General features: G+C 30.9%; 2 protein-coding genes and 1 long non-coding RNA gene across 4 annotated transcripts in view; 1 reads left to right on the plus strand and 2 right to left on the minus strand.

Moving 5' to 3' along the window:
- LOC136270505 (uncharacterized) overlaps positions 1-23,409 on the minus strand; it is a 74,693-nt gene that overhangs the window by 39,045 nt on the left and 12,239 nt on the right. The gene's annotated exons all lie outside the window — the stretch shown is intronic.
- LOC136270811 (uncharacterized) lies at positions 6,174-8,159 on the plus strand. The gene is made up of 2 exons (XR_010708669.1): positions 6,174-6,859; positions 7,250-8,159. It is a non-coding gene; the product is annotated as an uncharacterized lncRNA (long non-coding RNA).
- LOC105324043 (uncharacterized) lies at positions 9,960-23,270 on the minus strand. 2 transcript variants are annotated; one of them, XM_066068104.1, is made up of 15 exons: positions 22,609-23,270; positions 19,344-19,557; positions 19,208-19,234; positions 17,827-17,930; positions 17,388-17,461; positions 16,398-17,221; positions 15,725-16,084; positions 15,180-15,506; positions 14,700-15,020; positions 14,151-14,582; positions 13,142-13,351; positions 12,922-12,969; positions 11,506-11,817; positions 10,830-11,171; positions 9,960-10,717 (listed from the first exon to the last, which is right to left on the minus strand). In XM_066068104.1, exons 1-15 carry the CDS (start codon positions 23,113-23,115, stop codon positions 10,554-10,556), a joined length of 4,266 nt encoding a protein of 1,421 aa, XP_065924176.1. In that variant the 5' UTR covers positions 23,116-23,270; the 3' UTR covers positions 9,960-10,553. The 2 variants fall into 2 exon arrangements, with proteins under 2 accessions (XP_065924176.1, XP_065924177.1); XM_066068105.1 differs by lacking the exon at positions 12,922-12,969.

The following is a 23,409-nucleotide window of genomic DNA, read 5'->3' on the forward strand; positions in this document are numbered from 1 at the left end:
AGTATCTATAAAGAGTTACGTGATTAGACTTTCACAAGGTTAATTGTGACGTCATAAACAGTGTATTTTCCCGTATTTTTTTTAAAACTGAGCAGAAGACATTAGTGTTTTTTGAACAGAAAACTATGTCCGCACCCATCGCTGAAACTCATTATAACTTTATCATGTGATATCACATAAGATATATCAATTTCGTTGTGGGCGACGGCTGCAGGCACATTTTCCTCTTTAAAAAACTATGAGAAAATGTGCCATTCTTCATCATGTTTTACTAAATCTTAGAAATATGCCAAAATCATGAAATGTCAAAGTCATAATTATTTTTTGAAACAAGGTTAAAGTTTTAAACCTGGTGCTTTATATACACATATGTTCAAGATAGTATTTTTGTATTTTTATGAGATTTAAACACACATGTTCAAGATGGTATTTTTGTATTTTCATGAGATTTAAACAACTTTTGAATTTTAGGGCAAATATTGAAAGAAATGTACTTCTTCTTTTTCAAAAAATATTACTCTTAATAATATTCAACCCTCTTCTTCTTTTTTTTCTTTTGACCAAGTATTGTTCTCTTTGTTGTCTATTTCTCGACTGACCTAACCATGATCTGCCCCTGCCTTATATATATATATATATATATATATATATATATATATATATATATATATATATATATATATATATATATATATATATATATATATATATATATATATATATGCATATGCGCAAACTATGTGGATAAATTAAATTAGTATCATACGGCATTAAATTCTTCATACAATTTACAACTAGTATCGTCTCTTTACTTGCCTCAAGCTTTCTCCAGAACACGATATCGACCACGCCAAATGAGTTATGTTACATTCATATCGACATACATTGAGAGTCGCAATTTTTACATGTAAACAAACTGCGCCACTTCACTTAACGGGGCTGATGACGATTTTTTAAAGACTATCTGAGCCAAGGTAAGAGACGAAATGAGTAGTAAGTTGAATGAAAAATTTAGTGGTATTAATTTTTTTTCCACAAAATTTGTGTGTTAATCAGTCCAAAACTAGCGCAAGTTTTTCTACGCAATAAATATATAATTTTGTCAATGAGTGGTACTACAGCTTCTATGTCATTTATCTATTTTTTTTTCAGACCGGGAGCTACAGACCTGCAGCTAGCCTACCCATTTCACAAAATTTAATGTTCATTTGTCACCTTGTTCGTACATGCATATCCTTTGCACAAGAGTATTCATATAATTGATATGTTGTTTTGCATGGCTGTGCATTTGCGCTTACCTACTGCACATAATTTTTATGTTTGTGATGCTTGTGCATTTGTGCTTACCCATTGCACAATTACACTATTGATAATGTTAATTTGTTATAAGACAGTCCATTAGTAACCTCAAGTCACTGTGGCCAGTAACGCCAAACTAGAATAAACCATCTCAGATTCACAGCTCTCTATCATTTATTTATCAGGTATCTTGGATAATAGGCTGATGTACACATGTGTCTGTGACTTAATTTTCATGAACTGGAAAAAAAACTTGAAAATTTTAAGCATTTTGTTTTCTAAGAAAACAAATTGTTTGCAGCAGTTCTTTTGAGTCAATTCTTTTTTGCTGATACTTTAATTGAAATTACACCTTTGATTTGCTAAAAGGGTAAGTTAGTGGGTTGAGAGTCGGTTAAAAGCGTCAGATTTATGATATCAGAAAAGATGATATTCTAACAAGCTGAATTATTTACACAACGAATAACAATTCTAACACTATTTAATCAGAAATAATGTTCAGAGTGTATGTACATGTATGTGCGTATGATCTTCGTTTTGAAACAATTTGATGCGGCTAAGAATCATTCTTACAAAATCATGACTGGATGCTGGATTTTGTGTCTCGTTTTCTAAATTACGAATATCGAGTTTGATATGTCAAATAAGCCCTCTATGCCTTGCTATGTGGAGCATATTCTTTTGTCAAATTCAAAACATGTTTCATTTACAAAAGTAACTCATTTGGTATTTTCTAGAAAGACAGCGGGGTCAATTTTCATAATAACTACGTTTTATTAAAAAAAACATATATTTAGAAGTGGAAAAAAACTACATGTATGTGCTACACCTTGTGCAATTACTGTCACAGGCTCTTGATACTAATTCATAGCACAACCCTGATGGACACTGCGTAACACTTGTGATATTACCATGTCAGTTTAAAAATCGTGTGCAATCTCCTGAGTGAGGATAAGTCCATTTTCAAAGGAAGTGTTTGCTGAAAAGTAAAATATGATCAAATATGATTTTTAGCATACAAACCAATTCATGATTTTCGTTGTCTATGTCAAAAAAATCAACAAAATTATTTTACCTGGGAGCGGATTGAGAAAAACTTCTCTCGAATAGAATGGGGGCTCAGAAATCAATAGTGTTGGTTGTTGGCAACGCAACGAATATAGTGACTTCGTTTATTTTCGGTGATAAAATTAATTGAAAAGATTAATGTTGCGTCATAATGACAATTTTCCTTTATGGTATTCAGTGATTTGGTAGAATGTGTAAAATTTCCAGTTTCTCCATTTCGTATTTCCAATGTCATTGCTCCAGAAGGGTTTCCAATGCGCAGCTCTAAGCTTAAATTTCATTTATCTTCGCGGATAATACACATACGTAAAGTACTTTGTAGATGTTATTCTAGATAGATCAAAATGGATTTATATTTTCTGAATAAAGACAAGATTCCGTAAGTCAAAGAGTTTAAAATCTACCACTTTTATTTAAAATTGTAAGGATTGCTATTAAAAAAAAAAATTCTACGTATTAAGAGTTTTAAGAAATAAAATGGATTTCGTTTCGATTCTTCATAAATTTAAGGAATTTTCAAAGAGAGGGCCTAAAATATGACCAAAGAGTTCCAACATATCTATAAGGATCAATCTCTCTTCAAATAAAAAGACAAAACCGATGGATCAAGATCAAGTTTCAAAGAAAGAATGGAGTAATAACGTTACCAGCGAAGAATAAAACGGGAGTTTTTTAACCATTCAGCCAGGGTATTTAATTATTTACATTTAATTAACATCGTTGTTATGCTTCATAAATATCATGAACGAAGTGGTTTATTAAGCGTTATATTACCTTTTTTAGAAATTAATGTATATCGGCATAGATAGTTTTGAATTGTAAATAACATGTGATTTCTGTGAGTATAAAATTTTCTTATACACGTATGTTACACTTTAACAGTTTTTAATGTCAATCTTTAAACGGTAATAATTAGGGAGAGGGATTTTTGTTATATCAATAACTTAGACGTTTCAAGAAATAAAACTATCGAGAAGAAATTGCCCTTCCTTAAATTAGCATTTTGCTTATCACAAGATTATTGGTATAACACTTTTTAAACTAGGTTGTTATCATTGTTACAAATTGTTATCTCAATTTGTTTGACAATAAAAGTTTTATTCTACATAACATTTTTAGGAAAGTCAATATTTTGTCTTTTTTAAAGATTTGATGTTTTTACACATGTAAATAGGGAATTTAATTTCTTGTTTGGTCCCTTTTATGATACTTATTACCAATGGAAAGTGAACCAATTACTCTTATGAGATATCTTTTGAATTAAATGAAATATAATGAAAGAAATTTTTCTATGTACAATTCAAGCTGCATTTTGTACAGAAATCATGGATTTGATAAAGAACAGAAAAGTACCCTATATACAATTAAAAATATTTTTTTAGAAACCAAAAATATATATTTATATATTTATATCTATCTATCTATCTACCTATCTATCTATATATTTATATATCTATATATCTATATATCTATATATATATATATATATATATATATATATATATATATATATATATATATATATATATATTAGTACGTCACTATGTGCATCCTTATTTGGGTCTAATTATCGATCCTATTCAGAGAGATTTTACTTTCAATTGAACAAGTTTAATCTATGATTATTATCTTTAAACGTTTTGTGCTGAATTTGATTGAAAAAAGCTTTCTGGTTACATGTATAGCTACGGGAATAAAACTATGGTATAATAAATATTTACACACTGACTGATAAGAAAAGATCGACGGACAACTCTAGACAATTAAACTGAACAAAAATAAATACATTTTTTCTTTATTTTAACGCGACCTGCCTTAAACCTTTATATAAGGTTGAAACCACCTTACATAACAAAAGAGACGTATGTTAAAACATTGGAAATTCACTCTTTCTGATTTTCTAGAAATCAAACTTTGTAAAACTTATCATTACCATTCATATTTTTATAGCTAAATGTTATGCATTCTGTTATATTGTTGTCGTTCATCTTACGTCTATCAGCAAGAAAAGATTCAATACATTTTGAGAAGGTGATATGAATGAGATTGGTTTCATGAATATTTGTTGATCAAACATTTTCTTTTCTTTTTTCCTTTTTTTTGGTTGTTCATATGATCAACGAAATTTAATATTCAATGAATATAAATTTTTATAAAATGTTTTATTGACAGGATCTTTGACCATAAATTTACTTATCCTTGGAACTGATTTATACTCATTTCACGAAGGTTTAACAGGTCGAGACTATTATATTTTGTGACGTCGGCATAAATTTGCATACTAAATTAGACATCTGTTTACCTTATCGACAAACCAATCAGGTGAATGAGTTGCAAAGCATTGTGGGCTACTACAAGTTTCAGTGTATACAAAGCGTATTGAAAATATATACCATTTTGAATTGTCCTTTGGAAACTCATTTTGAATGATTTTTCAGAATTTATGAAATTAATATGGACAATTATGTCTGAACTTCAATTTCTCTGCTCACATTTAAAAAATATTGCAAATGAAGACTTATATCAACCCTTTTAAATACCCCATTGTCGATGTTCAAAAGGGAGGCACGTCCTATAGAATTAAAAGCAGTGAGTACCTTTTTTTCCACGTGATATCCCATATTTAAGACAACATGATTATAATGCGTGTTGATATTTTCTTCAGGGACATTCATCAGAATGCCTAACGGACAAAATACTATATGCTGCACAGCTTGCGCTTCCGAGTTCGTCTGTATATTTGTGCATTTCTACTACCGTGGCTATTCGCGTATGTTAAAAATGTACAGTTACCTGTATTTATTTCTAGTGCACAATGATAAAGTCACCAATGCACAACTGTGCAGTTTTTTTTTATCAAAACTTGTTTGTACTTGTATGCGTATGTTTTTCAGTCGTTTGATACTGATCATTTTTGAAGCAACAATTGATCAACTTAAACAACAGTATTTTTCAATGTGAGCATGGAACCAAGTTAATGGTACGTAATCTTTCCTTTTTTACCTTCAAAAATAAAAATCAAGATGTACAAACATTTCGGAAAGCAATTGAATAGTGTGAATAAAACAGACAAAAACCACGTGCGTGTGTTGAATCATAAACACGTTGTACACCGTCATTCATTGCAACTCATTCATTGGATTGGAGAATCTGTTTGACGAAAATACTGTCACGTGTTAAATAATGCTATCCATATAAGGTAGTGTACCCGACCTGTTTAAGTCAAAGAGTATTAATAAAACCAAGGTTAAATGAATATTGTCAATATCACTGACAAAATATGTTAACTGTCTAACGGAATCACTCTGTTTACTAATATTAGTGTTGTGGGGAGTGATCTTAGTTGAATGTATTGTGTTATTCAAATTATCTTCAGTAAAATGAATTCGAGCTAATTATTTAAAACAAACCCTATTTTATTTTCAATTCTTGCGGTCTGAGTATTTTAAGGTATAGACTGTTTGGAAAAGTAGTTACAGTTTCCTTCTTTCTCTCTCACTCTAGTAAAGTATCTCTAATATATATAAGTACATACTTTGCAATAACTCTCAAAATCACAAATATCCGTCCATAAGATATAGAGAAATATACATAAAGCACAGGGAAATTCACTTTTTTGAAGCTAGACCTCCGCCATGGCCGGAACTTGAACTCACTCACGATCTCTGAAACTTTTTTTACTAACAATAAACGACCACAGCGCTAACCATTCGGCCATCTAGCCAAGACAAAAATCTTGCTTTCGATACCGAACGGAACCTAGAGCCCTGATCCCTCGTTAAAGGACAATTTGAGATGATCGGAATAATACACTTTGCATAGATATATACATAATTATAATAAAATTGGCCGGGTTAGAGGTGGAGCTCCAATATAATGAATTTCCATGTGCTTTATATATGAATAAATCTAAATGAATTCGTGCTTATATAAAATCAAACGCATGCTTTCTGATCAATATAAAGATGTTTCACTTCATGATAATGCCATTTTATCTTAATTCAATTTTATGCATTTAAATGTATAAAACCAGATTTAATAAAGTTCTAAAAGAAAATGACCATGTAACGTCATGAGCTAGTGAGTGATGGAGAAAGATAATGTTAGGCATTTTTAGACTTGTATATCATTGCAGAATGCACATGTAAATTGTTTAAATAGGTGCTGTGTCAAGATATCATTGTACACGTCGAGCCAAGATTGTGATTGTATAGGTTTATTCCACTATTATTTCACACTTGACCTTATCTAGAATATCTTAAGGTTTCATATTAATTTTGTCTTTCAGATTAGTGTTTGTTCTTTAACATAAATCATACATGTAAAGACGAGGAGTATATTCCCTCGGAGTACAGCCTCTCCTCTAATGGAAATAAACAAACCAAATACAAAGCAATCGTCATTGCAGTTCTTTTAATCAGCTGTCTGATGGCTTTAGCTATATCGGGAGCCATTGTTTTTATCTTTCGTCATTCAAGCCAAATTAATAAAAGTATGTTTTTCTCAAAAACTGCACGATCCGTCGGAGTGTCTTTCAGAAATGCCATTTTTATTGTGTCTTTATAATGAAGCTTTATCATCGTAGAATTCATTAAAGTATACATGTAAATAAAAAGAGAATATATTTATTTCAGAGGTTTGGATTCTGCTTTTTAAGTTCTTTTTGATATATTAAATTCACAAAGAAAATTATGAAAAATGAAGCAATATGTAAATTTTCAAAATGTTTAGCTATACAATACTGTACAAAGTAGAAGCAATAATTTGAATTTAATTTTCATTTATGTATCACAGAATTTTTTTAAATCGTATAGATAGTTCATTCAAACAACTTAAAAGTCACCAACAGATATTTCCCTTAAGTTCAGAATTTGCACTTCAGATTTTTCAGCATCTACTCGTAATTTAGAACCAAAGGAAGACAACTCGACTTTGAATTCAAATAAAAATTCATCAACTACATTGAACATCATCAAAAGTTCAACATTACCTGGCTGGACATCATCGGGCAATCCCAGTACTTTGACTCCCTCGAGAACTAAAACAGAAGTACTCTTAACAACAGCAAGTAAAGAAGACAGTTCTTTAGCAGAGGTTTCCTCTGAAACATCTAAATCCATGACAATGACAACACTATCACCGTATTCTTCGTATGAGTCGATAACAACGGCTGTATCAAATAGTGACACAGTATCATTTGCTGGTTTACAAGTGACTACAACCTACCAAGTAAATCTTTCGAACAAAATATCTTCTTTTTTTACATCATTCCAAGCAAATACGTTGACAACCATTGATAGTACAGCATCCACTGACAACACAAATACTAACACAGTTTCTCAAAGTGCTACAGAGAAATCATCACACACAGAAACTACTACAACAACCGGAACATCAGATCAATTAATACAATCAAATGATACAAATTCTTTCGCAGTGATTACAGATACATCAACTAACACAATCTCAGACAAAAGCAAAGAAAAATCTACTTCTACATCTGCAGAAACAATATCCATGGTTCCCATTCAAAGAACCTCTACGAGCGAAACACGATTTCCTTCCACAGTCACAATCCAAATACCTTCACCAGAAAAACAAGTAATTCCGCATTTAAGAAATAAATCAAACACTGAAACGATTCATCCTGCAACATCAACTTTTCTAGAACCATTTACAACTGAGGAAAATGATTATCATAACTAAACAATTGGCTACGCAGTTGTTTAAAACATGATTTTTCTTCTTTATGCAATCAAAATGAAATACAAATAAAATGTGATTTGCCAGATTGCTTTTTTTCTTCTTCAGACATTTTTTTACCCAACAAAAGTGAACCTGCAAAAAAAGTTACTTTTATGAGTAATATTGATAAATTGTCTTCATAGTTTTAAAAAGCCACCATTTAGTTTACAACTTACGTATAACTTGCAATTACCCGTACTATTATTTACATCAATCATACTACATTCTCTGATGAATTCTTTCCAATCTTGCAATTCTTTCTTAATAAAGCAAAGGGTACTCTAGTTTAAAAATGGAAAAAAAATAAACATGCATCTCTGATTTTGATATAAAAAAAATTAGTGATAGTTACATCATCTTACGGTTTGTTTTGAATGACCATTTTTAATTTTTACTGCATTTTGTCATTAATTATTACATGTAACTATTGTGTATGGAAAATGAACATTATAACTAAATTTAATAGTTGTTGGTTGTTGTGTGTAGCTAAAATATAAACAAAGAAAAGGTTATTTTGATCCTAATCATTATTCTGCATTCTATATTTAACATTTTCTTTCGAAGCCGTGTGAAAACGTGTTAATGTTGGTAGTAATCAAAACGGTAAATCATAAATAGTTTATGCACAAAATATAACTTTCTGAAGATAAAATAAACATTTGAATCACTGAAAACAATTTTAAGAAACAAATTACTGGTTGATATGTAATATCGATCTCGCTATATACAGGGTTTGTAGGAAATATTGTTTGTACTGGTACCTGGAACAAAGATGTCGAGAAGGGTTTCTTACAAGTATTTATTAAAAGACTTACTTACATACCCAGAAAACGATTGCCGAGATTAGTGAATTGATTTCAATTATTTTATTATTGACAATTTATAAGAAAATGTGTTGCTCTTGTCCTGTTTTCCTTCCAAAACCATTGGTTCTTAGAAAATTGATTATGAAATAGCATTTAAATAAATTTTGCCTTGTCAAATCCTTTACCAAATATTGGCAAACGTATTTAAATATAAAACTGTTTAATAGTCCTTTTGTTATAGATATTTTTTTTTTGCCACGCAGAGCCTACCGATTTCATAATTTCCTATTTCGGTTGTATTTCCATAAACTTGTAATCGTAAATATACCATAAAACTTTTTCTGTAAAATGATATCATGAATATATGACTGTTTTATTTAAAAATTTAAACGAAAAAACGAGAAATCAACAAAATTGATTTTTTGTTTCCCAAATTTAGAAAAAAAACAAGTAAATGGTTATACGAAATTTCAACCGTTTAAAGAAAATGTTCATTTTTATTGGAAATTTTTAACCAATTATCAAAACGTGATATGACAAAAATGTTTGTTAATATAATCAAATAGGAATCAGACCAGTAAGAAGCATATTTCTTTTGAACAACTGTCTGGTTTTTTTTTTTTATTGTTTTGTTGTTGTTGTTGTTTTTTTGGGGGGTGGGGGGTGGGGGGGGGGGTTGAAGTCAGCTCAATAAATATTTATGTAAAGTTCTATTTTTATTATAACAGTTTTTCAGTTACTTGAAAAAGTTCGTTGATCTTACATTTAATTAAATTTATTGAAATACAGATAGGGAAATAAACTACAAACATTATGGTCATTCATTACATGAACGAATGAGCGATTTACATCTTGTCGGCAAAAATCTTTTTTTTTTAAACCAAGTACATGTAATACCTGCGCATACAAAACATATTTTATACCATACGTGTATAGAACAAATTTGTCTTAAAATTCAGTCTGATTTTTTGAAAGTCGTTTCGGTTTCCTGTTAACATAGGTCAACTAAGTTTATTTACCAAAGACAAAACAAAGAGTACATGACTGTAAACTTCATTTAATAATACTGTTCCTCGTAAACCTTTTACAAGACCGTAAAACATAAGTAAAATTATCATAAAAAAATATCAAACAAAAATATTGAAATATTTTATGTGTATGTCGTCACCTTAAGACATAAAGATATTTCACCGTCAGTATTAAATATAATCTAAAGCAAACCGTGTTTGAAAAACATTGCATGCATAATTTTAAAAAGTCGCTTTAAACAATCTTTTTAAAATTATGCACCTTTATATTTTCAACAGTAGCCATTGCATTACATTCATTTTATATTGATCATCGTATGCGTGAAAAATAGAATAATTATTTTTTTGGTAAAAGCTTTTGTGTCGATACGTTAAAAAACAGCAAAACATTTAATTGACAAAACATTTGAACAATAAAAAAACCGTGTGCATGATAGAAGAATATTCTATAGTTTTATGCATGGTGCTTAACAATCAATTTTTATTTTTAAAAATGAATTGTTTATCAAACATTAATTAAATATGTGTTAAAGCGTCTTCGTTTTGTTTTTAAGAAATACATATTTCCCTCTATCGATCAATTTGGAACGATAACCATAAATTCAGATTATGTATTGCATATACTATCACAATTTGTATCAATGCAAGTTAATGCTGAAAAACAAAAACCTGCACTACACGGTGTAACATATGTTCTGTTATTAGCACAATTTAAAAATCTTGTACAATCTCCTGGATAAGGCCTAACTCCATCCTCATAGCAAGCGTTTTCTGAAAATGAAATATATGTTCTTATTATATCAGCAAATATTAAGTGCAATATTGTAACTGTCTTAAATTAATCAAGTATCTTTCTTCCGGGTGGGAAAAAATATTAGAGTACCTGGGAGAGGGCTTATACGAATTTCATCCGAAAAAGATAGAGACGCCGGACTCTGAAGTTGATTTGTTGCTACAACACAGCGAATATAATACCCAGTAATGCTATTGGTTTTGAAATCAATTGAAAAAGATAACGTTGCATCATTAGTACAATTTTCCATTCTATGTGAAAATGTTTGGGTAGATGGTGAAAAACTTGTAAAATTCCCTGTCTCTCCATCTTTTATTTCTAACGTCATTGTCCCTGGAGGATTTCCAACATCGCCAATACAATAATGGTTTCCATTGTTAGTGCCCTCTGTCCAGCTGTAGTCTATAACCAAAGTCGGTTTCCCTGATTCCGCTTCAAGAGTAGAAAAATGTTTTATAGATCCAATCATTGTTTTGTAAACAAGTATACATGTAAGTGCCGCGTATAACATTTTTTTTTTAAACTACTCGTCTTTGTTTTGATTACGAGTTTTCAATTCATTTTTGATCATTTCAGACTGTGCAGTAAATCTTTTCAGGGAATGTATTGCATCAAAAACATTTTCTTCTAAAGTGTATAGAACAGGAAAAAAGAAAAGAAAGAAAAAAAATGTTCAGTCCTCTTGAAATAATATGATTGTTTAGGGTCTCGAAAGACAATTCCAATTCAGATCGTCAACATACACATGTAATCAAATGTCTACTACCTTTGATATCCAAGGACGCAGTTTTAGAACATCTTCCACCGTCACCAACATTTACTGTAAATGTGTATTCATCTTTGTCCCGGCATGATACGTTTTTGATTCCAAATGTGAAAATCGTTCCGATTGTGCTCTGATACTTGTCAAACTCATCCGAGAAATAGTTATTGGTTCCATTTGGATATACTGTCATGAGTGTTTGACCAGTTGTCATCACAGTGATATTGTCAATCGTAATTGATGTGTTCATCTCACAGACAATATTGCCAGTTTCCATTTCAAATACCAAAGATGAGTTGCAGGATAAGAGGGGACCTGCATGTCATTTTATAAATGAATTTTGGTTCATGTTTACAAATGACTTTCCATCTAATCAATGTTGATCACGATATAAAATTTTAAAATATCCTAATTTGCTTGCCATGTCAAAATATTACAAGATATTTAAGAGTATACATTGTTAAAGGGTAATAAAATACAACAATGGTCAAGAAATATGCATTTACCAATGTAGTGACTATTACGAAATTACCAATGACATAAACAATAGCGATTTATTTAGTTGCGTATATTTATACCTTGTGCACCCCTGCAAATGTGTTCGGAATCTTTTCTTTATCGTTCCTAAGTATGTAATTAATCCAGAGGTGCTCGAATGAAAGTTCACGAGACTTCACCGAGATTTATTCAGTTCCTGTGAAATTTCGAGCGGAAGTATAAGTGTTCGGATAATATTCTCAAAATACGTAAGTACTGGTCGATTTTCATATCATATTCTACTTTGAATTATGTTAAAACATCAACATCTTTTAAGATGTATGTCTTATTTCACCATCTAGCGGTTTTTCGAAATTAAACGATGATATTCAGAGCAGAGTTATCGTTCAAGCACGTGTAGAGTAGTTGATAATATAAAAATTGGGTTGCTTAATAAAATCATAGCCATGTTTGATGCTTGTGGTGTGCAATACAATGTTTTTTAAAAAAAATAATGGGTGAATTTTTTCAGAAAAACTTAGTGTATCGAGCCATTTTCAAGGAACATTCTGCATAAAATAGTACAGTCTGTTTCACTGTTTATGTTATTACTAGGTCTGGCGCAGATCGAAAATTAATTCTTAGGGGGGGATCTCTACTACGCATGTTAATTGTCGCAACAGCAGAAAAAAAACTATTTTTTGTATTGTCACATTTATTTCTAGAACACTTTTTATCACCCAATGAATGAAGATAAAGTTTAAAATCAATAAACCTCTAGAATTTATATTTGACTACAAGTACCTAGATTCTCTATAAACACGAGGCACGATTTTTACTGCAAAACCGAAAGGGTCAAATTAAACCACGTGGTCAAAAATTTAAATGACAATAACATTCGCAGGGGTGTTGTGTTTGTAATTAAGTTTAAATCATTCTTACATTGTATTTCTGGAGTCCCTTGCGTAGAAGATAAAGTTGGTATTTGTGCTAGATCATTATGAAATAAAGAGACATAAAAATTACATCATTCGAATGCAAGGAATAGGTTTGATACTATATATGTGATCATATACGGGTAGCGTGGTTGTGAACCATTTAATTTCTTTGAAGTTGGAGCACAAATATGATACTAACTCTGCATTCATTAAACAAAATATACCTTCTGTTGTTGGACCCATTTCAGATTCACAAGAAACATCTATGCACCAATTACATCTTGTTACAGTTTGTTGATGATCAAAACACAATTGTGGTCCACATAAATGACCCGTAGGTATGTTGTTATAACATCTCACGTATGATTTACACCCATCTATTTTTTCATGTGGTACATACACATCAGATCCATTGGAACCGTTGCAAATAGCATCTGTAAGTACATTTAAAAGCACACATACCTTGTATTCTTGTTTTACATCCGTATAAACTAATATTTGGTGTGTTAAGATTTATATATTTACATTCAGTGTATATTCCCCCTAATGTTTTTATTGGAAATCAGTGACGTTCTATTCACTGTAAATGCACTTAGCCTTGTCAAAGCACATGAAGACAAGTACAAACGGCGTCACGACGTTTGACTATATCTAGTATTGTAATATAAAATAAATCATTCCATGTTTACATAACGAATTCGATATGTAGTTATGAAATTAATCTTTAAATCATATCAAATCGTTAAGAAAAAGTTTTTTCTCGACAAAATTTTGGTTCCTTTTTTGTCGCGGAAGCGAACTAAAAACCTGTAAGTATGGGTGTAGACTGTATATAAAACTATAAAACTGTATATAGACTGTCTTTAAAACGACGATACACTTTTCATACAATCAAATATCAATACGACTATAAATATAAGCATTAAATCCTTAATTTTGGATGTAGTCGATCCTATAACACAAGAATTATCATACCGAGCTAACTCTAAACCTTTTAAGTTAATGTGGTAGTTGCATAAAATTTAATTTAGGAGACACGTACATATCTACTGATATCTATGCAAATCTATTCTTTGAGGGGTTTAAAATTAAAGAAAAACGATATATACTGTTACAAAATGTAACTTTTGAACGACTAAATTCAAAATGTTAGGAAGGAGTATTTCATCATAATTAATTTATGTTTATTGCATCGGCACTTTACCATGTTTTGACTGCAAAAGAGTTACTTGCCTGGAATGACATATATTTCCTCTTCTACAGCAGTGGCGTTAACTTCGCCGCCTTCGCTAACGACACTACATCGAATTTTGGCTTTGTTCCAATCTCTTGTTGCTTCAAGTAAAAACTTAATTTCTTTCTTTCTAGTGCAATTAACACTGTCTGGCTCATCATCTTCAACAACTATGATATTTAACCCACTTGCAAGGCTTACTTGAAACTTCAGCGGTGAACCTAAAGATGTCTTCATGTCCTCTGAGATTGACATTTCATCGTATGTAAAGCTAGCGTTTGTAATCGGGTGTGTGAACTTTAATGAAAGGTAACTTAAACCGCTAGGATATCCTACGTCGCCGTTGCATGTGTGGACGTTGCCAATGACGTATGTATTCTCCCTGATGTTTGGATGTAAGGTGAATATCACGGAATCGTGTTTCGGAGGGTCTGAAAAGAGTATTTAAATTATATAATCATCATAAAACAATATCATGCGGTACATCATTACAATATTTTCTGCTTAAGTGAAATTTACCATTATCAATTTTTTTTTAAAGTACGCACTTTTGATTTTAACCTGAAGATATACATGGGATTCTATCTGCGAGTCATCCTCTTTAATGACAATACACGTGTATTGTCCATCATCATGACAGGTTAGTGAAGAAAATGTCAACATCAAGGAGTTGTTTGTGTAGCTGACTGTGGTTCCGTCAACATGAGAAGTCATGTTTGGTAGAGTAATATTTGCTACGGTGTGATTCAAAGAATTTTCTATTTTTCGTATAAGGATTGCTTTAATAGAATTCGTGTTCCGAGCTATACATTTAACTGAAACCTGGCTCCCGATGGAAGACTCTAGTTTGTAAGTTTCAAAAGCTACATCTGAAACGACAAAACATAATGAATACTATAATGAATAAATGTTTTGAAAACTACGAATGTAAGTGTATGTGAAATGAAATTACATTTAAGTGAAGGCCATCTAAATTAGAAAAAAGTACATTGTGTAATTATTTGTCATCGCCTTGCATTAAAACTTACCAACAGCGGAAACGTTCAGCTTTTTTTCAGAAGTTCTAATTTCATTGAGCAAAGAATTTTTCACAACACATCGGACAATGACGTCATGTTGATTAATTGTCAATGGATTTGGGACATAAGCAATCCAATTAAAATCAACAGAGCAATTTGATTTATATTCTAATCCAAAATATGGCCCCGGAATATTTAAAAGAGTTTGAAAATCTTTGATTAACTCTACGGAGGCCGAGCTGTAGTTTGGGTCTCCGTTACTTGAACAGTTGAACGTCAGTATATCACCTTCGTTGAAGTGAACTTCAGAATCTATTCTTGTCTCCGACATGGGAGCTATTAAAAAAAATGGCATCGTCTGAATTTTCACATAAGATAATACTATAAAAACTTTTAATAATTCAGTGTTGGACTTTTTCGTTGCTTCATTTAAGTAATCTTTATTAAGACAATTATTTCCACTGAAATCAGAATCAATCAAAAGATAATTTTTATACACCTAACTAAACATTTATTTGACTACATAAGACCTAAACAATTCGTAGTATACTTGCCAGTTATGAAAACCTGACTGCCGTTGTACACACGTGTTGAAATTGTGTCATTCATTGTTATGGAACAGGAAAAGGTGAATGTTCCGTCCCAAGAGCACATGTCAGTAGTTGGTGCCTGTAGATCCAATGACAGATACACTACGATTTCAGAGTCTGTACTGGATATACTGGCATTAAATCTCTCCAAGAAAGCTGGTTCTTCAAAGGTCCTGTTACTGTGGTACTTCCCAATGACATATGATGTGTCCCGATTCTCCACCGATACGGTGACATGGACCCAATCTCCATGAGGAGACACGACACACGTCTTTGTCGTAGTGATTTCTCCATATATGGCAATAATAGGTGAAACCACAACATCTGAAAAATCACAACTAAATTCTAAGAACAACATAGTTTACCACTTAATGCGCCATGGTGGGTTTTTTCAGTGTATACAGAGTATATTATTCAAAGGAGAAATTACAACAAATGAAATATTAACAACCGAATTCATTAATATTCAAAAAGAAAAGTAGCTTTGGGTCTCAAAATTAAAACTTATAGATGGATAATAAAAATTTTAACTATTTTATAATGCAAAAATGTAATGTGCGTGTGTTTTTTTAAATATAAGTTACATAATATTTATTTATAAAACGTTAAAGTTTGATCAGTTCAAATCAAATTTCACCTGCTGAATATTCTGCAGAAGTACTCGTTACTAAGAAAGTTGTCGATGTCGTTTCTAAACTTTCACTTGTCTCAAAGTTTGTTAATGTTGTTATTGGTATTGATATTTCTGTTTTGTTCATAGTTGTTGTTTGTGCAAATCTTTCTGTGGTGTATGTTGGTGCTGATGTCGTGGGATATTCTGATGTAACCATTGTTTTTGACTCTGTTTGGTATTCTGTTGTGTCTATCGGGGTGGAATCTTCATGTGTGTTCAGTGCTGTGGAAGTCTGATCCGTAACTGTTTCAGTGAAACTTTGAGATGTTTCGATCCTGGCCTCTGTTGAATGGGTATAAGTTATGTCCTCTGCTGTAAATGTTGCCGGATTAATCTCTGTCTGAACTCCTGTTATCAGTGATGATTTGGTATTTTTAGTCGTGTCCTCTGTTGTAAAGGTTGAAATGTCACTCTCAGTTGTAATTTCTGATGCTAGTGTTGTTGGGATACTTTCAGTTGTGTATTCTGTTGTTATTGCTGCTGTGGTACTCTCTGTAAGCAATGTTGTAAAGTTGCTAGACATTGCTGTTGTTTTTCGTTCTGTAACTGTTGTTGCTGTTGCTTGTGAAAATAATGGCACACCGGTTACGAACGGATCTGTTTGGAATGTCTGAACTTCTACAAGAAAATTCACACTTGCCTTTATGATTACAAAGTCTGACAAATTTGCGAGGCTGAAATCAATGTCCGTCAGAGAGTCTTTAAGATCCTGATAGACTTTCTCATTGGTAATTGGAATTTCATCATACTGGTAATATAACTTGTACTGAGCTACGATGCTTCCATTCCTGTTGAAAACAATCATCGTAATTTATTTGAATATATTTAGATGTTTTAAACTACCTAACATGTTGATTTGATGATAGAATAGTGCAATGTATACATTTATCTAATCCAGCAACAAACATAAAACAACTCATGTTTCAAAATATATTGCTAAATATTGTTTATTACATGAACTTTGTAACATCACAATGTCTGTAGAGATGACCATACTCTGTGTTATTTTTCCCAAGGGCGTCTGTTAACTGAAACAAAAATATCGGAAATTCATTTATATTCATGTAACATACATGTAGAAATATTACTTATAGTTTATTGTAAAAGTATCAAATAGCCAGATAAGAATAGTTTACAACAAAAGATAACAAAACAATTTCCAATAAAAAGGAAAAACTAAGGTTGCCATTTATAATCATTAAATAAATTAACATATACATGTACATGTTGAGGATGGGTTTTTGAACGTGTTTATATATGTTTTGTTTTGATCTTAAAATATATTTTTGTAAGTAAAAAAACAACGAGTTTCCTATATATTAGTGATATTTGAGAAATTGTTTTTGGTTAAATTCTACCGTATCTCGTTATTTATTAATATTATCATACTCACGGCGCCACAAAACTGTATGACCAGATCTTTGAATTCCTTTGACGATGAATTAGATAGTTCAGGATAGAACTCGTTTACCAGAGCCATTTCACCAGATATAATATCTTGAAAATTGCATCATGAAAGAACTTAAGTTAAACATCTTAATTAACACAGAATAACCTTTAGTATTTATCAAGTGCTACTTCGACAATTCAATAAAATCAAAATTTGAGCATTATGATTTATTTAAAGTATCCAACTACACCTACGCTTATACCTTTTAATGCTACGTCACAAGATGGCGATTTAAATGTTTTGTTAAAATGTTTGTATCAATCAATTTGTTTGTATATCACCATAGCTCAGTGGATAAAGTATCGAGCTTACAAATCGCAGATAATGAGCGAATACACTTGAGGCTTTTGTTCTTGTTTATTTTGCTAAATAAATTTTTGAAAAGATAATTTTTAATCCAAAATTGCCCATATCTTCGCCTCTAACACTTATGTTCTTCTTATCCATCATGCTATCTCTCCTTACCAAGTAAATTTCTGCTAATATGAGAAAGTAATTGAAGGTCTAATGAGTCACCCTTAATAATAATGTACAGCTTTTTAGCGGTTGTTTTACTACATTCAATGTACAAAATCTTTCATCTATAAAAAATATGAAATACTAATATGAAAAACATAATAAATATACATGTAAATAGACTGAACAGGTCATATACAGCCTACAATGTCAATACACATAAAATGGGGCGCCAAGCGTGCGGATGCATTTAAGGTTTTTTTCAATTAACACAATACCTGATTGTAACATCTGTAACATTTGCATAAAATTACAATATCTCATGGCGTCTATTGAACTTGCATACAAGTTTACACTATTTGTTAGACAGGCAAATTTATTTTGTAGATCAAATTTTTATCAGTAATTGGTCGGTGAAAAAAATAAAGGAGGAATGTTGTTTTTGCGTGAGTATATCCCTGTGTTTTTAAAGATCCGCCTTCTGGTTAAGCTATTTAAGGTTTTAAAAATACAGAATATAGCCTATTTATAAAAACTTCTTTGTACATACTGACATTATTGGAGCAGTGTTTTGTTTTTTTTTTATTAAAAATAGACAAAGATAGAAAGATATCAAAGAAAGATATGAGATTAAACCGATTTCAACGGGGTTTTTTTTTCGTTTTAGTTTATTCTCTTTTGAAAAGATTTTGACTTCATTTATACTTCATTTATCTAGTTATCAAATTATTTTTCCTATCGTGTTTGCTTGACATTGTATAATTTTGATTTAATATAAACTGAGTAGATGTTTTTATAAAGAAAGTATACCGGTATATACTTTATCTAGAAAGATGAACTATATAAATATATAAAAAATAAAACTTACAATATTTGACAGAAAATTCATCATCTCCTGTAAATAAAACATACAATTTGTTAAAAGAAAAGGAAGGGGAAAAACATCTTCTAAATTAGTCACAAAAATATAAATAAATATTTTAAAAACACAAAAAAATAATCACCTTTTTTGGTCAGAAACCAAGTTAAGACTCCCGCTATGCATGCAATTAACAGAATACCAAATATAACAACAAGGCCTGTCTTGATTGTCCTTTTGTCATTTCTTTCTTCGTTAATATAAGGATCCTGTGTCTGTGTTTCTACACTGCGATTTTCAATAAACCCGATTCTGCGTACATTCTGTAAGGGAATGCTGCTATCATGCTGAAGAGTGGGCTGCAAATGAAAGGAGTTTAAATACCCTTACAAAGAACGGTCAAAAGGGAAGTTGAATAAATCGAAGCAATTACAAGTAGCATTGGCTTTTAGTTTGTACACTTCAAAGTGGTATAAATGGACATCGGCAAATTTTAGTATTGCAAATAAGTGTTTTATATATATATATATATATATATATATATATATATATATATATATATATATATATATATATATATATATATATATATATATATATATATATATATATATATATATATATATAAAACACTAAAAATGGCTAACGACACGATCAATAGAAATTGTCAAATTTTCGGGACAACCAGTCCCTTCTTCAGGACCAAAAAATAAATTACATGAGTACAAAACAAAGAAAACAAAATCTAAAGCTACTACTAAACTACTTAAGAAACTATAAAAAAGAACAGCTACATTTTAAACATTTGTTCACATTCTTAAAGATGTTGCTACTGTCGCCGATCGCTCTAAAGTAATCAATCGACTGCCAATTTCACGCCTGATTAAGTTAATTAGCTAATTAAAATTGGCGTCCGAGTTAATTAATGAAATTTGAACCCCCGTTGTTAACTCGTACGGCACTTATGATATAGACTCGAATTTTGATTAAAAAGAGATAAAATTAAATGAAAATAAATAAATAAAATTAAGAAAAAAATGATTTACAAATAAAAGGTAGTAAAGAAACTAATAAATGAATGGAAGAGGCGTAGTTGACAGATTTCATGAAATTACTATGTGGGTGTCAGGTGATGTATGGCTATGCGACGTTCATTTTAGTGACTTTTTTAGAACTTAACAGCACACTTGCTAGTTTATCTTTTACTTCGTTTCAGACGAAAACAAGTAAACAGAACTATACCAAATAAAGTTAACAAATTGTAGCATAAATCTAGAGATTCAGAACGGGTTTGTTTTTTCTTCTTCAATTTTTACCAACATATTAAGTATTAATAGAACGTGATACAATTTTGATATTTGTTTAATGGTATAAGTCATGATATATTCTAGATTGATGTTTATGATACTCTGATGTTAAAGCTGCTTGGTCCGATTTTATATCAAATTTTATGCACGCTTTTAAACGATGGCTATGCTTCAGGTATCCCACTCCTCAATGTTGTTGTATCAAGATTTTCTTGAGAAGTATATCATTGAAATCTGTAGACAAATCAAACTTAAAAAATACAAAGATAATGGGGGATCAGTATCCATCCCTCTGAGTTATGACCCATTTAATTTGACCTTTTTGCACCTAAAATGCAATTTTATCCTGATTAGGATTTGTTGTCAGTATTTTTGATTAAGCAAACTTATTTCTTCAAATATTGTTTTTAATTATGCACAATGGTCACACTGAATAGAGGGATTACGAAAAAAATTGTACAAAGCTGCATAAATTTTTGTGTGACCTTTTTGCACTGAAAATAGACAATTTCTGTAATAGTTACAATTGGATTTGAAATAAAAACTTTTTGAATATCAAGAATTTTATAAGATTAATCCAGTTTGCCTAAATATGTATTCAGTATCATTTTGACATAATATAACATGGGGGTCAGTGATGTCAAATTTTAGATATAGGGCTTCAAAGGTAAAATTCTCGCAAAATTTGGCTTAAAAAAATTCAGACATGTTCTATATATATACATGATTTTATGCTAAACGGCTATCACATTCTCAAGATTTGATTTTGTACATGTCACACAGAACCTATAAAATATGTTACAAACCTATCAAATGTTAAAAATGTGAATAATGATTAATGTATAATAAAAAGAAAAGTATATTGAAAATTCATAAAATTGCTTGTTTCTGTCATTTTCGTCTAAAAAACCTTCCGCACGAAAAAATAGTTCCCCAAAAAACTTGTTTGTTTCTTGAATTCAAATGGATTTTCTTTATGAATGTTGTGTAATTATGAAATAATAATCTATCTGTGATGATTAAATAAATAAAATCATATTCATTTTAAATATAATGATCATCTGCGAAATGAAATCAAAACATGAGGAGTGAGATACCTTAATATATGTATAATAATAGACATTGCAGTAGTTTTACCCGTCAATTATGCCAAATTTCAATGAAGCAAAATACGTACAAAATTTGCTAACAAAACAAACGACATTAAAAGGTACTGCGTTATTTCGCCTCATGTTAAATTTCACCCCTGACGACGAGACGGGTATGGTTGTATTACGACTTTGACATCGCTTTAAAAAAGGTTGAAATGATCAGACAAATTAAAAATAAACATGTGAACGTTTTGTTCGCTAATATTTCCAAAGTCTGCTTTCTTTACAATTGATGCATAGCATGCGAGTTGAATAACCCCTATTATTTGGGGGACGAAACCAAGTGGTTTCCTTTTCTAAACATTCCCGTGATGCATTTTGGTTTGTTTTTTCGTTTGCCCAAAGAGAAATTATTTTTATTTACTTTGAATATTTCTAACCTTGAAAGGAGACTGATTCTGCTGGTGTAAATAGGAGAAAGTCCATAACTTTCTAAGATAAATAATTTGTATGGAAAAAATGTTGATACTGTAATTACAAAAAATCGGACCAAGCAGCTTTAACAATTCAAGTAGATACATATTCTATATATTTTATTCATCCTTTAATTTATTTTTAAAAGGTACATCTCTTGGTGAATTAAACTTAGTATTTCTGTTTTCATTAATCTTGATCTATTTGTATTATCTTGATTTTGTACTAGGTGTTAGTTAAAGAAACTATTTTCCATTTAAGTATTTTGAAGACAATGAAATACAATGTACATGTATATACTTAATTTCATCTACTGTGAAATTATTTTTAATGAAGACGAAAGTGAATGCCGAACTTAGTTAAGGCATCCATAAATTATCCCAATACATAAAAGATACATAATAGATGGAGATATATAAATGCAAAAAAAGGACAGATATATAGGTCATATCTACCGTTTGCACATCTAATAACCGGTAAGTAAATTCTAATAATCAACTTTTGATTTCTGACAATTTCATTAAATTATTCATCTTACCCGAAACAAATTTTTGTCTAAATACTCCTTTCTAAATGTACCACCAGTAATTTTATCCATCCACGGCTGGAGCTTGAAATCATTCAGAAAACCGTCCGAAGTCTGTGAAATCACCGAACCTCTGTCAAACTCACTGTGTGTTTGAAACCTGTCACCATTTCCATAAATAACACTGGAAAACGCGCCAAAAATATAATGATTGTTATCATTGACCAGGCCATTTCCATTGCTTGATGATCCTGTTGACCAATTTTCTTCTGATTTATAAATATTTCCGTATCCATTCCTTGTACATTTGTCGATGGTTTCATTTAAAGACGTGGTACCATGGTGCCCGTTTCTACCTGATTTTTGCAATGGTGCCTTAAAAGGGGGTCGTTGTGATGTCCTATAATCCCTTTCTCTAGACTTTCCAGGATAAACGGATGACTGTAATCTAGACGGAGCTTTGACATCCTTCTGATGTTTTTCTGTCGTATTATCGAACATTGGTTCTTCATCAAACATTTTTGGTTTAAGTTGCCTCTAGCTCTTGTTAAACTGTGTATGTTCTGATTCTCCAAGAGTATTACGATAGGACCTATTTTGCGAATACTCTACTCTTAAAGAAAAACCATTCTGCGACTCAGTATATGGTTCTTTGTCAGAATTGCGTAGCACGAGCAGTGTGTCGCTGTTATATGTTGTATTTAAATGCATGCAACGGTTCTTCCTGGTTTAAAGTTCAGTCTTTTAAATATTTGATGATTGATTTTTAATCGATTAAAATTCTTAATTGTTAAGTCTGCCGATATCTTCCAT

This window comes from Magallana gigas, chromosome 8, assembly GCF_963853765.1.
Source record: "Magallana gigas chromosome 8, xbMagGiga1.1, whole genome shotgun sequence".
Lineage (NCBI taxonomy): Eukaryota > Metazoa > Mollusca > Bivalvia > Ostreida > Ostreidae > Magallana > Magallana gigas.

What these genes read in the sequence shown, in the direction of transcription:
- LOC105324043 (XM_066068104.1), bottom strand. Translation starts at nt 23,115, where the DNA reads ATGTTTGATGAAGAACCAATGTTCGATAATACGACAGAAAAACATCAG. An exon ending in AATGGGTCCAACAACAGAAG is followed by an intron (nt 12,970 to 13,141) that starts GTATATTTTGTT and finishes ATAATGATCTAG; the next exon opens with CACAAATACCAACTTTATCT. An exon ending in AGGGACTCCAGAAATACAAT is followed by an intron (nt 11,818 to 12,921) that starts GTAAGAATGATT and finishes AATGACATGCAG; the next exon opens with GTCCCCTCTTATCCTGCAAC.